The sequence below is a fragment of the Falco peregrinus genome, chromosome 12 (genome assembly GCF_023634155.1).
Source record: "Falco peregrinus isolate bFalPer1 chromosome 12, bFalPer1.pri, whole genome shotgun sequence".
NCBI classification, from domain to species: Eukaryota; Metazoa; Chordata; class Aves; order Falconiformes; family Falconidae; genus Falco; species Falco peregrinus.
The window spans coordinates 15,425,956-15,441,507 of NC_073732.1; the positions used below are offsets into that span (position 1 = coordinate 15,425,956).

The 15,552-nt window shown below is 37.4% G+C and overlaps 1 protein-coding gene across 5 annotated transcripts in view; it reads left to right on the plus strand.

The window, feature by feature from the left end:
- Positions 1-15,552, plus strand: part of ATP13A3 (ATPase 13A3) — a 61,274-nt gene that overhangs the window by 40,324 nt on the left and 5,398 nt on the right. For 4 of the 5 annotated variants that reach the window (XR_008749362.1, XM_055816969.1, XM_055816970.1 and 1 more), the window contains 18 exons: positions 228-378; positions 832-948; positions 1,959-1,976; positions 2,064-2,217; positions 2,304-2,424; positions 3,631-3,755; positions 4,684-4,862; positions 5,329-5,451; positions 5,535-5,614; positions 6,291-6,333; positions 6,435-6,544; positions 7,395-7,491; positions 8,357-8,429; positions 9,238-9,415; positions 10,066-10,253; positions 10,703-10,791; positions 10,965-11,045; positions 14,902-14,991. Coding sequence is in view for 4 of the 5 variants with exons in the window: in XM_055816969.1 (XP_055672944.1) it covers positions 228-378; positions 832-948; positions 1,959-1,976; positions 2,064-2,217; positions 2,304-2,424; positions 3,631-3,755; positions 4,684-4,862; positions 5,329-5,451; positions 5,535-5,614; positions 6,291-6,333; positions 6,435-6,544; positions 7,395-7,491; positions 8,357-8,429; positions 9,238-9,415; positions 10,066-10,253; positions 10,703-10,791; positions 10,965-11,045; positions 14,902-14,991 (2,017 nt within the window). In the remaining variant the exon portion in view is untranslated. The remainder of the gene's footprint in view (positions 1-227; positions 379-831; positions 949-1,958; positions 1,977-2,063; positions 2,218-2,303; positions 2,425-3,630; positions 3,756-4,683; positions 4,863-5,328; positions 5,452-5,534; positions 5,615-6,290; positions 6,334-6,434; positions 6,545-7,394; positions 7,492-8,356; positions 8,430-9,237; positions 9,416-10,065; positions 10,254-10,702; positions 10,792-10,964; positions 11,046-14,901; positions 14,992-15,552) is intronic. The other variant, XM_055816971.1, reaches the window with a different exon arrangement.

Below are 15,552 nucleotides of genomic sequence, written 5' to 3' on the forward strand. Positions count from 1 at the left end.
GGAATCAAACTAGTCAGTGAATTTAACAGAGTTTTTGAAGGAGACGGAAGTTGTGACTGTTTCTGAAGATTCCAGCCCAGAGTCTTAGTCTATTTGCTGTGATGTGTGAAAATACAAGTGAAGAGACTTGTGCAGTCAATTTTCTTCTGCTAATCTAAACAAACCTTTTGAATTGGCTCATAATAAATAATTATAGTGCTAAGTATATTATTACTTCATTGTTTTAGTTTCCTTTTGCCGGAAGAGAGGGCTTGCAGTGAGAGCTTGCTGAAGTCTGAGTTTGTTGCTTGCATGGCAACTTGTCATTCCCTTACAAAAATTGAAGGGGTACTTTCGGGGGATCCGCTTGATTTGAAGATGTTTGAAGCGATAGGATGGGTAAGTGTGTGCTTGTTTCAAGAGGTGCAATGTTTTTAAGGTCGGTAATTTGAGATTTCCTACACTGTTACGTGCAAGATAAGCTATTATACGCTGTAACTGTAAAACGGTGGGCTTTTGATAACGCCTGTGTGTCAAAGGAAGTCTTAATATGAAAATGTTCCTAAAATGTGTTCAGTGCAACAGTTTATAGAACTGAAGGGATCTGAAGAGCTAATTTACGTCTTTCTGATGCGTGTTGCAAAGTGTCAATGCATAGAATAAATGTGTAAAATAGTGAAGTGGATCTTAAGTTAATTGCTAAATTAAGACATTTAATTCTCACAGGAAATCCTGTTCAGAAAGATCATTGCACTTTGGGCTGACTTCCAAGCCTGTTTATTTTCTGAAAATTACATTATGAGAAGATCAAAGTTAATGAAAGTATAAATTAGTTGCTTATTTTTAATACAGATTTTAGAAGAAGCAACTGAAGAAGAAACAGCCCTTCATAATCGAATTATGCCGACAGTGGTTCGACCTTCAAAACAACTTCTCCCAGAATCTAAGCAAGCAACAAATCAAGAAATGGTATAAAAATTCAAACCAATTATTTGAGTTAAAGTAGTCCTTCGTGTTAAACACACACATTTTGCCGTATGCTGTGGTTCTAGCTGATATAATTCAAGCAGGATCAAACCTGTGTGGTTTGTGATGGCAAAGAGGGAAAACATGTTTAAACTGTTGTTGAAGGTAGTGATTCAGTATATGCCACTTTAAAGGTGAGCAGACTGATTGTCAGCTTTACCCTTATGGACTGGTTATGAAGTGCTGTAATGCTTTTTGAGCTTACACATTTTAATATTACCCAATTGTCATTACCCAATTCTTACTGTGGTAATGAAGTGCTTAGGTGTGCTAATGTCACTGCATGGCATGGAATTCTTGCCACCATTGTACCTTAGAGATGTGTGCTTTAAGTGCCAAGTTAAAACCAAAATGTACTTGGCAGATTTAACATATGCTTCAAAATGCAGACAGAAGAAATTTTTAATACTTCAGGAGGGAATATTTAAGCATGTGACTGTAAAACCAGACTATCCAGATCAGTGTAGTGGGAGGGTATAGCAAGCTTGTTCCTCTGTATGTCTCTTATTCTGTAGTAGATAGAAGTGTCTTTTTTTGTTCAGAACTCCATGTAATGCACAGCAGTAATTACTGTGTAGTTAGCTTGACATGTGAACATTCTCAAAACTTATTACATGACTTTTTAAAAAATACGTACTTAATAATCATGGCCTTATTCTCAAATACCATAGCACTTTAATCATTTACATAGCTAAACAGACACAGGTTGGACTGAAAGGTCTTGCAAATTCTAATCGAGGAATCAAGCTCTGAAGTTCTACTGTCTCTCACTGAAAGTAAAGGATACTAAACAGATGCAGTATATTTGTATTCAGCTTTTATGAAATCCATTGCAAATACAATGTGAATTTATATTGAGTGCTGTGTAGATTAATTTACTGATTTATGTTTAAATAGTTTGTAGCTGAAAAATACTATTTACAGTAAATGTATTTTTTTTTTCTTTTTTTTAGGAGCTGTTTGAGCTTCCGGTATGTATGCTTTTTCAATTAAGCATGTACCTGTTTTCTTAGAATGTATATAGGTGTAACCCTTTTCTTCCTTCCTGTATGACACAGACCAGTTATGAAATTGGAATTGTGCGCCAGTTTCCATTTTCTTCAGTTCTGCAACGTATGTGTGTAATAGCGAGAGTTCTAGGGGAGAAGAGAATGGATGCTTATATGAAAGGTGCCCCTGAAGTGATTGCCAGCTTGTGTAAGCAGGAAACAGGTAAAGGAACAAACTATTCTTATTTATTGTGTAGCTCACCTGTAATCTGAATAATTTTAATAACTCTAAACTTGACCTCTTTAAAGTTCCTGTTGACTTTGAGTGTGTCCTGGAAGAATACACTAAGCAGGGCTTCCGAGTTATCGCTCTTGCTCACAGAAAACTGGAGTCTAAGCTTACATGGCACAAAGTCCAGACTATTAATAGGTAAGAGTGACTTCACTTTTTTAATGAGTAACAAGCTTTAAAAGGAGCATGCTTTCAATTAATTATGCAATGTTTATTTTTGTTTTAATCAGTTACTACTCTTCTTTAGCTTTCTTCTCTCTTGACATATGTAGTTCTGTGCATTCTTTATTTGTACCCTGGACAATACAAAGAAATGTAAGATACAGAAGTTTTTCTGCAATAATGTGAATTATGAGGAACATCTTTAAGCTTGAAATGAACTACAATATTAATTTCTTATGGTGTTTATTTTATGCTAATGTGGCAGGAAACCTCATTTGATTTCTTTGGTATTTGAACATACTTCTATCATCTGTGTCTATTAAAGATATTAGCCCACAGTGGAAAGTCTCCTGTGCATGTTTGATATAGTTTCTTCATCTGCTATAGATAGCATGTCCATTTTCTCATTGCAAAGCTTGTCAGAAAGGTTTGGAAGGCAGAAAGGTTTCTTCCTTTAAAGAGTAGTATTTCCTGTTAATTGTTTTTCAGCTGGTCCTAGTTTTATAGATAATGCTATCTTTTCCATTGTGTTTGAAAGTGTAGCATCGCTATGAAAATGCCAGTTTTGACTCTTCTTTTGTATCAGCTCTGTGTACAAGATGAACTTTTTGCAAAGCAGTACAAAGAGTAATGGGTTTTCCAATTTCAAGTGTAAAAATCTACAGTAGCAGTAAAATACTCAAGACCTGTAAATACGCTGACTTTCATGTAAACCAAAATTAATTAGTTGCTTTATTTAATTGGCTAATGTCTATTAATCTTGCTAGCCTTGGTTAACACAACTTGGTACTTGTATGTTAAGTATTAGCTAATTTGGAAACTGAAGATGTGCATTCTGAACAAATCTTAAAATTTGGCTGTGAATGCAGTTAGCTTTAGAGCATATTTTCCTAGCTATAAGCTTTTTGAGAATGTGATTTCTTTTAGAAAGCGTTCTTGTGGAAAAAACTAAAAATCGTGCTTGAGCGGAAACATTTTGTTATACTGGTGTTCAATTAAAAGAAGGGAAATAAGTATAAATTATTATATATAATCTTGGGTCCTTTTTTATAAAGCAAATCCTTTAGTTTTTGTGGTTAAAAATAAACATCTCCCTTTGATAAACAGAAAATCAGGCTTTTTAAGCTACATCTAATAATTCTAATTCTTCCAGTGTTCTCTTCCTTGCCTCCTTTTCTACAGAGATGCTATTGAAAGCAACATGGATTTTATGGGGTTAATTATAATGCAAAACAAGCTGAAGCAAGAAACCCCTGCTGTACTTGAAGATTTGCATAAAGCCAACATTCGCACCGTCATGGTTACAGGTTGGCATCTAAACATTCATACTCAAAAAAATAAAAATCCATCTCTTTTTGGTCTTTAATTACAGTGTATGAAGTCAATTTTTAGTGTCAGTAGGCTGGGATTACACTGTATTTATAGCGAGAGGGAAGTTTAGAAACTATTGTGAGAATATGCAGACACCAATCTCTTTCTTCTTGGATAAAAGTTGGTTTGGTAAGTCAGAGATCAGAAACCAGTATAGGGCTTAACTCTACTTCATAGCTTCCTCTCCCCGATTCCATGCACAGGTTACTTTATACTGAATTGGAGGCTGAAAAACCTAAGAGGTCTTCCAGGTCAAACTAGATCAAGGTCCTGGTCTAATATTATGCCTGATCCTGCTTTGAGCAGGAGATTGGACTAGGTGACCTCCTGAGGGTCCCTACCATTTTGAATTATAAGTAATTTTTTTTTTTTTTAGGGGAGGGTGGTAAGAATGGCTTAGCTAGCCTGCTTACAGGGACGTATCTATGCTCAGTGTTTTCCATGCAATATGTGTGCTTGCTTTTTAAATCACAGTTATTGCAACTTTGGAATAATGTTTTGATAGGTTTGCAATACAACTTAGTGTTTGCATGTTCTGTGACCATGTTTAAAAAGTGGTATTATAAATGGCTGCATGTTTTCTGCCTGATTTTCAATATATACTAAGATCTGGTCAATAAGAATCTAGATCTTTATGGCTGGAAGAAGCATATGGAGTTTCTAGTGATGTTAGTGCCGAGGAGGTGTTTAATGGGCTAGGCTTTGAATTTTGTCTGTAGGCTTGGCTTGCCCCAAGGTTGTTACTGGTATGTTAGGCAGTCCTAGTTTCAAACTGGCTTTGTTGGTTTTGTCTTACATGGAGTATCAGTATACACTATTGATCCTTTTCTAACTGAAACCTTTTTAAATGCAATTGTTTAACAGGGGATAACATGTTAACTGCTATCTCTGTGGCCAGAGACTGTGGAATGATTCTACCTCAGGATAAGGTCATTATTGCTGAAGCACTACCTCCAAAGGATGGACAGGCTGCCAGGATCAACTGGCATTATGCAGATACCCTTGCAAAATGCACTAGTTCATCACCAGCCATAAACTCAGAGGTAATACAAACATTATTATGTTCTTAAAGTGTAAGCAGTTAGTTTTACTGTTGAGTTTCTTTCTTTTTATCTTATTCCATTAAATAGAAAATCTGCTGTTAAATGTCAAATCAGAATTGATGTACTTGTTAACTTTCAGATCTTAAAACACCAGAGTAGTAAAACAGCTGGGGGAGATAGTCTTTCAACTGTGATACAACATTTGACATGTTAGTGGTGCAGGAGGCAGGGTTTTTTCCCCCACATTTCAATCTCTTAAGACTGCTCTAGCTGCTTGCAGTTGAAACATTAAACCGTATTTTCTTAATAGTAAGTGTTTTCATTGTATGAGGTTTTTTTCAAGTAACATTCTTAGAAACCTCCTCTACTGTGAGATCTGTGGGATTACCCCTCTGAGTATTAGCTTGAAATTACAAGGTATCTGTGTAAATACATTACAGCTAGAGTGTTAAACTGCTTTTGATAGGATATTCCAGTTAAATTGGTCCATGAAAGCCTTGAGGATCTCCAGATGACCAAATACCATTTTGCAATGAATGGAAAGTCATTTGCAGTGATTCTGGAGCATTTTCAGGACCTGGTACCCAAGGTGAGCATTTTACTTGAGTATGGGCACTTTTGATGGTGAACAGACTTTGCCCTGTGAGCATTAAGAGATCTTCTGTCTTCCAGCTTGTGTTACATGGCACTGTGTTTGCTCGCATGGCGCCTGATCAGAAAACTCAGTTGGTGGAAGCTTTACAAAATGTAGAGTAAGTATTTGCTTAAGCATAGAAAGCCGGGAGGGTTGACTTGAGTGGTGCAATAGGAAGAAAAAATTGTGTATGCTGTTAGCTGTTTTACCAGATGAAAAGGCTGGGCTAATGTAACATCCCCGAGTTGGTAAATCAGCCTGTTAGCTGAGCAGGAATGAGAGTAGTACCATCTGCTGGCTAGTTGTAAAAGTTTCAGACTTTTCATGAAGTTATAAATAATGAATAACTAAACTGACTAACATGTTTTATAAATCTGGTTGCTTGGCTTAATAAACAAATGCACCAAATGTCTTTTGTATATTACAGAAGTACTATTAACTGGGTGACTTCTGTTCATACATGGTCAGTATACTACTGTATGGTGTCAGGCCTTGTAGCTATGCAAGACAGACAAAAGTCTGTCTGCCTAAAGCAAAGACGCTTTAGACCATCTTGGAATGATAGAGGGCTGATAAACATGATTGGTTTGGCTGACCTGGCCAAGTCATGTTACTTTTCTGTCCACTTCCTTGTATGTATAGTGGCAACAGTAATTGCTTTTAGCATTAACAGTCACTCATTACTATGCAAACCCTGAATAAGTCAAATAATGTAGAAGTATTTAATGAAATAAGCTAAACAGACTATGGTTAGGGAATGGTTCAGAATGCTGACATCTGTTTGGTTTTTATAGTTACTATGTGGGCATGTGTGGAGATGGAGCAAATGACTGTGGCGTAAGTATATTTTTATTTTCCATACAAAACTGTTCAGTTATGTTTTACAGCTGAAAGCAAGTTTTAAAATGCGCTCTTTCTATTTCAACATTAACTGGCAGGCACTGAAGAGGGCACATGGTGGTATATCTTTGTCTGAACTTGAGGCTTCTGTGGCATCACCGTTCACTTCCAGGACACCTAGTATTTCCTGTGTGCCAAAACTGATCAGGTAATGCCACTCACTGTGAACTTAACTGCATCTGTGTAACTCCTTTTGCCTACCCTATACTAGTATATGTTTGATGCTGTAGGAGGCCAGTTTGAACTAAAGAACAAGCCGTACATTTTTAGTAGTTCTGTTTCTTTAATGAAGGTACTTTGAGCAAAGTCTTGCCATAGAATGATGTAGTATTTTGTTACAAACCCTTTTGTCCATGTAAAGTTAATTTTTTTAGAGTGTGAGCAAGCTTCTACATGTTAATATTTAATTTGATGTCTTTGTGACTCTACTAGTTTCCATAAAGGCTGTGTGTAATTGGAAGCAGTAAAACTCTCCAGATAACTGCTCAGCAGCGTACAGAGTAGAAAACAAATTTTCTAAATAGGGTTTGACCAATTTTTGCTTATAGAATTGGAAGTTGGGTAGTAATTTTGGATAAAGGTCAGCCAGAGAAGAATCCAGTTAAGTCTGTGTGGAACTAATGAGGTAATGCGTAATTGGAAACATTTCTGAAGTCAGCAGCTCTGTGGCTGACTGCATGTTTGTTCAATCTGTGTAGTAAACTAGTGCTTCATCGATGCTTTTTCAAGCAGACCTGCATTTTAAAACCTTCCTTGGAAAACCACATAAAGTCCAAAGAACACTGAAGTCTGGTGGCAGCTCAGTTCAGAAGGCATGCTCACGACTCTGATGTACTTGACAGTGTACCGTTGCGACCCCTTTCTCTCTGTATTTCTTCAGCCTAATGTCCCTCGAAGGCTTTGGTGATGTGTTTAATTGCAGCTAACATTTTGCTAAGCAGAATTTAACTGCTTGCACAGGAAGCTTTCCAGTTACATGCTTGCATTTGTTTTAACAGGGAAGGCCGTGCTGCTTTAATAACTTCCTTCTGTGTATTTAAGTTCATGGCATTATACAGCATTATCCAGTACATCAGTGTTACTCTGCTATATTCTGTAAGTATCCTGAGATTTGAAAATGGATAGATATTGAATATAAATTGTTCCAAGTCTTTTTTGGGTATGCAACACCTGCATTCTAAAAAGTGTCTTTGGACTAAAAGTATTGTGAGTATTCTTTCAATTTTTTTTTTTTTAATATTAACTGTATGAAAAACATGGGAGTATCGATTTTTAAAGAGGCAATAACTAATGCCTATGGATAGAAAGTCTCTACAGTGTGAAGTCCAAAAAAGCATATCAATGGAACAGAAATACAGTTTTCAATTGTTTAAAAAACATCAGCATTTAAAAATAGCCTAACTGTATTTAAAGGGCAATGCATTCCTTTTATGTAAGGATTGAAAGAGAGCAGCTTGCAAGTACTGAGTTAGGAGGGAGAAAAAAAAAGAAAGCCAAGTGAGGTGTTTCCTATTAATATGATTGGATTTGCAATATGGCATGTGGTAGAAATCCTGTCTTTTTTAATTTGCATTCAGAGTTAATCATGGAAAGTACTAAAGGACCTTGGCATTTCTGTATGACTACATAGTAAAGCTATGGTGTTTAGAGAACTGTGGGCCTAAGCTATTATTTCATTGGTTTGTAAGATTCAGTAATGTAAGTTTGATTACAAACAAATTTCAATTACAAATAGCTTATGCATCTTGAAACTGAAGTGGTTTCATACCTTGATACTTCAGGAATTGGACCTGTGAATTGTAGAGTAGTCAAGACCCCTGCAGATAAAGGAACACAGTTTGCCAAGAGACTGTCTTGTTTACAGGGTGATAATTAAAGAATTAATGCCATAGGAGTGTCACTGTAAGATGTTTCTTGGTATGAAGAGATTACCAATGTTTCAAGTGTGTTTTTTGTCTAGATCCTGAGCAATTTGGGAGATTTCCAGTTTCTCTTCATTGATTTGGCAATCATTTTGGTGGTTGTCTTCACTAGTAAGTATTGTGTTGAATTACTACTGCTGGCTTCTATGAAGCAGTTTTTGTTTGGTCAGTTTTTGTTTAACACCTTATTAGGTGCTCTTTGGAGTAAGCTAAGTACTGTGACATACAGTTGGGATGTTACACCTACTACAGTATATGCATTAAAAAAACCAAACACTGTGTACCGAGATAGATTCATCTGAAGCCTGTGAAATGCCCTCATGCAAAAAGCAGGTTGTGGGCGTGATCATAGAAAACTAGTTCTTCACGGTACAGGAAGTGGTAAATCTGTACTGACACAAGGAAACCGTTTTTGGAATCAAAACGGGAGTTGTTCCAGTATCATCTTTCTCAAGTGTTTTGATTTCTTGCATTTTTAGTTGTATTTCTGTCCAGAAAATGTTATACTCGGAAACTATTACCTAGTGAAGTACTTGATTCCACAGAATTCCGTTTTCAAGTTTAGTAGAAGCTGCTGCTTTGGAGCAGTGGCAGACCAAAACTGAGGAGACGAGCTGTAAGCCCTTGTGCCAGACAAAGGGAATTTGGCCAGACACTACTAATTCCTCAAGTCTCATGGCTTCTATTATTGTCCCCTGCTGTCCTGTGCTGCTGCTGGGGGTGACCAGCCTGTGGAAGGCACTGTGGCGTTCTTCTAGTGCAGTATAATCTTTTCAAGGTGGTTTCACACTTGCAATTCTGGACTAATTTTTAAAGTGTTGTCATGAGCAAGCCATTCTAATTCTGCAGAATGTGAACAGGGTAACTCTCGAAAACCATAATGATGTAATGTGTCATTTGTTTTTCTTTCTCTTTGCAGTGAGTCTGAACCCTGCTTGGAAGGAGCTTGTTGCGCGAAGGCCTCCATCAGGTCTTATCTCAGGTCCACTTCTGTGTTCCGTTTTGTCTCAGATCGTCATCTGCCTTGCTTTCCAAACCTTTGGGTTTTTTTGGGTGAAACAGCAGTCCTGGTATGAGCCTTGGACAATGGAATCTGAGTAAGTGTTTCAGTGGCTCCATGCAGGACCCAGTAATGACTGGAAAGCTACAGACAGTAACTGCTCTCTTCTTTACTGACCCGCTTTGGGGACTTTGTAAATAAAGCTTCTGTGTGGCGGCTTGTTAGTCTACTGGGTTTTTTTGTGAAAAGCTTACTAAATACATAGGAGTTACCCAATGGCTGAAATACAAAACTTGGTCAGAGCCACACCGCAAGGTCTGAAGACTCCATAACTTTGGGACAGTTGAGATCAAAATTTGAAATTAATGGTTAAGATCTATTTTAACTCTTCTATATTGTAAAGGTTTTTTCCTGTTAGAGTTCCAGTAAGTCAAATTCATATTTCTGAAAAAGAAGAGGTGTTTTAATCCTTTTTTTAGATAGCAATGTTTTTTTACATGTGTGTCTGCAGTGATAGTTTCTAAACAATTGATGTAGTGAACTTATAAGCAGAAAGCATAAAAAGTTAAAGTTCAGAAATCACGAAAATTGCTACCTCCCTGACACAGTTTCATTTCTTACTACCTGTTTTCAAAGATAGGATTTTTTGCTACTGTAGTAATTTGTTCTGTCGCTACTTTTCTTAGTAAGTAGGCCTTGGTTGCTTCTTCTCCTTAACGCAGTGTTAAATGTTATTTTATGTTGTAGTGCATGTAATGTATTGGATGCCACAAACACCAGCTCTGCGCGCCATGGGAATGAGACTCTTCATGATGAACATTACATTAAAAATTATGAAAACACAACTTTGTTTTTTATATCCAGCTTTCAGTACCTCATAGTGGCAATTGTCTTTTCTAAAGGAAAGCCCTTTAGACAACCATGCTACAAAAACTGTGAGTCTTTTCTTACTATATACGGGTCGAAATTAGACTCTTAGTAACTGAGCCTTTGTTTATCCATGGCTCGCTTACAACTCCTTTGTCCCACTTCAGCAGTAGTAGTGTTACTAGGAGAATGTAGTATAGTTATTCTCTGGTAATCGGAGATAGAAATAGGGAAGTGTTGAACTGTATGGAGATATTTGTGCTAATAGTTGCTTTGTTTGTAGAAGTATATGTATATATACATTTCAGCTCTGCAAGTGAGCCAGTGAGAAGCTAAGTCTGGCAGTCTGTCTCTGTATGGCGATCAGCACACCTTGTATCGTCAAAATCTGCCTAGAAGGGTTTTAGAGGGAGAAAAGAGGTTATTGCAAGGGGTAACGAACCCGTGATACATGGAAAAACTGTCTAAAACTGATTGTGAGATGGTCCAATTAAAATATTTTTTTATTCTTTTACAGTTCTGTTTGTTGTATCTGTGATAGTTCTTTATGTCTTCATATTTTTCATCTTGTTGCATCCCGTTGAATCTATTGATACATTTCTTGAGGTAAGATTCAGCTGATATGCAGGTGTCTGTACTTCCTAGGATAACTGATGGGCTGCCTTTTGGGGAAGCTTGACTCCCTTTAGAGCTTTGCGGGGGGGAGGGAGAATTTTTAACTGTTGGATGTGTGTTACTTCATTTGTGTGTTGCTAATCTCTGGCAACTTTTTCTCACAGCTCGTGTGTGTGCCATATGAGTGGCGCCTAAGAATTCTCTTCATTGTTATTCTCAATGCAATTGTGTCTGTGCTGATGGAGGTAAGAAATTAAAATGGAAAAAAATGCTTGTCTGTTAAATTTTTCAGGGTACATGTTTGTCTTTTGTTTAGAAGGTATCTCTTCACAGCATGCCGGTGTAAGTGGTCGCTGTTTTCATAAGTTTGTATTCCTAAAAATGTCCTTGTAAGCTAGATTTAAGGTGTCGAGGTTTTCTGTGTTAAAAGCAGAATTTTAAAACCTTTTTCATTAATTAAAAAAGGAGGAAAACTTGAAAGACATACATTATTTCAACTATTTCATAGGACAGTACTCTCCATATTTATTTGCTTGATTTGTGTTAATTCAGTTCAGAATAACATAGCATAGTAAAGAACTATATAAAATTTTAGGGGAGCCTATCTTCATTCAGTTGCATCATATGAATAGCTTATTGTTCAGGATAATGCAGGTCTGTATAACTTGTTCATCTAATCTGATCCAAGTCCAGAAGTAGAGATGTTCTTGCAGAGATCTGCTTTTTCCAGCCCTGAGCTTATCCAAAGTCAGTCACTCTAGATATTGACCTCTTCTGCTGTAATGCCAGAGTTAATGTGGGCAGAAACATGCCCTGCTTTTCATCCAGGTACCCATATGTTGTTTCCGAGAATCAAAGTTTGACAGGTACATCCTCCAGAAGGAGTCTGGATTCAGTGTCAGTCATTTATTCCTGTGGTTAGTTCTTCTCCCTGTGATAGTAATGCCTTATTTCCAACGTGGATACGTTTGGGTTTTGGTTGCAGCCATTGGTCACTCTCTTTTCCTGCAAGATGAAAAGCCTTTCAACATTATCTAGCACTTGCACCTTATAATTATCTGCTTTTACTGTATAATGTTTTCTCCAGCTTCTAGTCAGTATTTCCATTACTATGGAAGGGATTTCTATCAAGGTAACCATCATAATGTTTACTTGGATCATACCATTTTGGCCTTTGAAGGTTACTACAGCGTTAATATTCTTCCTGGTTGATTAGTTTTTTCCCTTTTATTTGTGACTTAGTAAAAATAAAATCAGCCAAAGGTTTTTTAGATGCTTTAATCAAAATTGTCAAGACTTTGTGCTAAAAATGTTCCAAATAGAATTTGCAATATATGCTATTATGTTGCTGCTTATTGGAACATGTTTTTCAGTGTTTTGACCTGATAGGTGGTAACTTGTCTTTTCCAGAACATGGCAGTGGATGCTAATTTTTTTGGACCTTTGCCTTGTTAACAGACTTATCCTCTCCGAAAGATCCTGTGACTTTCTTACATTGTCCTGTATTTACTCTTAACTGTGCTTGTGATATTTTCTTTTTTATGCTCTTTAACTCTTTAAGAGTTTAGTAGTAAAAAAAATATGAAATATTTCTTTTTTCCCACCTTTTTTATTTGTTAAAAGTTAAATTTTATTTATACTGCTGTCCTTGCTACTGAAACAATAGTTATTCCGATACTGCAGAATTGTGGCTTTTTTGTCTTCCAGTAAATTTAAAACAAACCTTCTAGACAGAATTTTTTTTTTCCGTTTAATGTTCTTATTGCCATCTGTGAGAAATCAGCTTTTTTGAAGTACTGAGATTAGTCCTTGGAATTGAGCTTCATGTTGATACATGGAGTGTAAATAGGTGGTCGTTGCAATTTTCAGTCCAGTGATAAATATTACTGAAGGAAATAAACTTACCTTCTGCTGAGAAATCACTTTGTTCTGCAGGTGATCTTTCTAACTTTTATACAATCTGGTGATGTTTCTGTTCTGGAAGTGTAAGGGCTCCAGTAGCAAGTCTGTACAGTGTGTTAATCCATGTATCAGCACGTGCCTCTCGAGGACAAATGGTTCTCCTTCGGTTGAAATGTTCGTAAGGTTCCACTCCTGGGCCTTGTTGGTTGCCACGTCAATCTGTAAACTTCTGAATTTCTACTAAGTATAACATAAGGCATGTAATTACTCCGGAGCGTTTGCTTTCATCCAGCATTTCAAATCCCACCCCACTCTTTCTCCAGTGCAGGTTTGAGTTAGCATCTTTCAACACTTTAGTCACTTAACTGTCGTGACCAAGACTGGTAGGATGACTTGTCACGTTCCATTTAAACAGACTTTCCTATTTATCTTGTTGCCCATACTTCAGTAGTGGAATAGAAGTACCTATAGAATTTAGTTTTCTTGACATTAAATTTTTGGAATGTTCTGCTTTGACTTAAAACCTATTTCTTCCGCTTTCCCCATTAAATGAATGCTTTTAGACAGGTAAGTTGTCTTACTGCACAGCAGGTGTCCAACAGAAGCATTGTCTAGTGAGCCTCGCATCCCAAACCTTGTTTTAGAATACACACTTCACCTTTCATAACTTCAGCCTGCTTTTGTCCCAGCTTTTGAACTGTATTTGTCCAACTCCGGCAGTATTACTCTAGGCTCTCTGAAGCTTTTTCACGTGATGCCAACTCACTGGGTCCGATGTGCTGTGTGGAAATGTCAGGGTATTTTACTCTTTCACTTCCAGTATAGCTCATTGCCTTTCTGTCCTTGTGTCCCTGGGTGGATTTTCTGCTCACTACGCTTTTCACTGCAGAGTTAGCGGGGTACTACAGGTCATATTCTGAGTATCTAGGAAAACCTGCTGTTGCATTTCTTCGTTTCTTTTAACAGGGTAACTCTGTGTGTGTATCACCTAGCGTTTGTTCTGCTGGCACTAATCCCTCAGTAATCACCTCTTGAAGTATCTCATAAATATGAAATACTTGAGGAATTGGATCGATCTTCTTCTGCCACACTTGCCAGTTTGACACTTGTGTCACACTACAATCATATGTAGTTTCTTCATTGCTTCTACAGCAGGAAAGGTCTCTGGCTGTGGTTGTCCCAGACATGGTTTCTGAAATGCTGTGTAAAGCTTCTGCTTCTTCCATGTGGGTGCCAGACGAGGTTCACAAAGCACGCATATTCTTTCTACCAGATGACAGAAAACACTGCATAACAAAGGCAGATCCTAGCAGATGTTCCTCCTTGCCCCTGGTGCCCGGTATAGACATACTTAAACTGACTGGCTTCAAAAGCAGACATCTAACAAGCTGAACATTTGTTGCAAATGCTTTATAAAAGCACCGTAAAATTCTGGTATATCTTAAATAATAAGCATCATAAAGTCTGTTATAGAAGTCTGGCTAATCAGCTCCCCTATCTAGTGGCAGAGGTTAGTGAGATGTCAGAAATGGAATCTGTCCGAAGATGAGTTGTAGGCTCAAGGCCATGGAAGATACAGGTTCACACCTGTGTTGCCAGATTTGTTCAAGGCTCTTGAGTCCGCCCGCACAGCCATGTGAGAATAACCAGATGTACTGAACATACCGTTCAATTTCTGCCCTCCTTTCCAAAATCTGGAACAGCTCCTACAGAATTCCTTCAGACTTCCTGCTGGTGGCTCAGCTTTGCTACCCCACTGAAGCTTTTCTGGGAATGTCGCTGGTTTAAAACAAACTATGAACAAAGCACGGCTCCAGCATGAAGTACACTATAATGTTAAAAATGGTTTGAGGGGAAACTCCTTTAAGCACTCATGTCTGCAGTGCTTCACAGGGCTTTTTTTGAGAATTGAAATGTGCTAAGAATGTGTATTATTCTTACCTGTATCAAAGGATGCAGTTTTGGTCCTTGCTGCTATTGATTTAAAGTACATGTTCATATTCTTAAATCTCATGTGAGCACTTTAAGAACGAAAACATTTATCACTTAATTACTGACAAGTAACGTAAACTCAGTTTTGCCTGGCACTGAATTAGTTATGCCTAACACACTATTTCAGGTTTTATTTGTGATGTGCACACTAACAACAAATGATCATTAGTTTCTTTAATTCTTCCCACTCACTGCAATGTCTCACAGAATGTCCTCCTTGATATGATCCTTTGGAAGGTTGTGTTCAATCGAGACAAACAAGGAGAATATCGCCTCACCATACCCCAGCCGCCTCAGGTTGGAGACTAGTATTTTGCTGTCATCATTTGAGTGCATGCAGATTAATTCAATTGTGTCTCTTTATGATCGATAAGTGTCCGTTGCTTACCTTAAGCTTAAGACTGCCTAAATTAGATGTCTGTAACTGGAATGTTAAAAGGAAAGGCTTCTGGTTTTTAGATTTTTCTCCTTGTTGATACTTAAAGAATTTAGCTGTGTATACAAGAACTGCAAAGCAAACCCAGAGGATTGCTTTTAGAACTTTTGTCACTTTATCTTCAGTTTGTATATTAGCAAGTTCTGTGTTTTCACAAGTTAGCATGCTAGGACTGGGAGCGTCTTGATTTGCTTGGAAGCTGAATTGCTGATGCTGGGTCTAATCCAGTTCTTTATTGAATTGATGTGGTTTAGAATTTTAGATCTTTCTGAGAGCAGTAATTTATAGCACATAGAAATGAAATGAAAAAAAAAATAGCAATTGAAAGTATGTTATTACTACTTCAGATTGTTTAGGAGGCTGAAAGATTTAGCTTCTGCTTTTCAGGTGACCATGAATCTTGGTTTGGTCTGCCCCTCTGT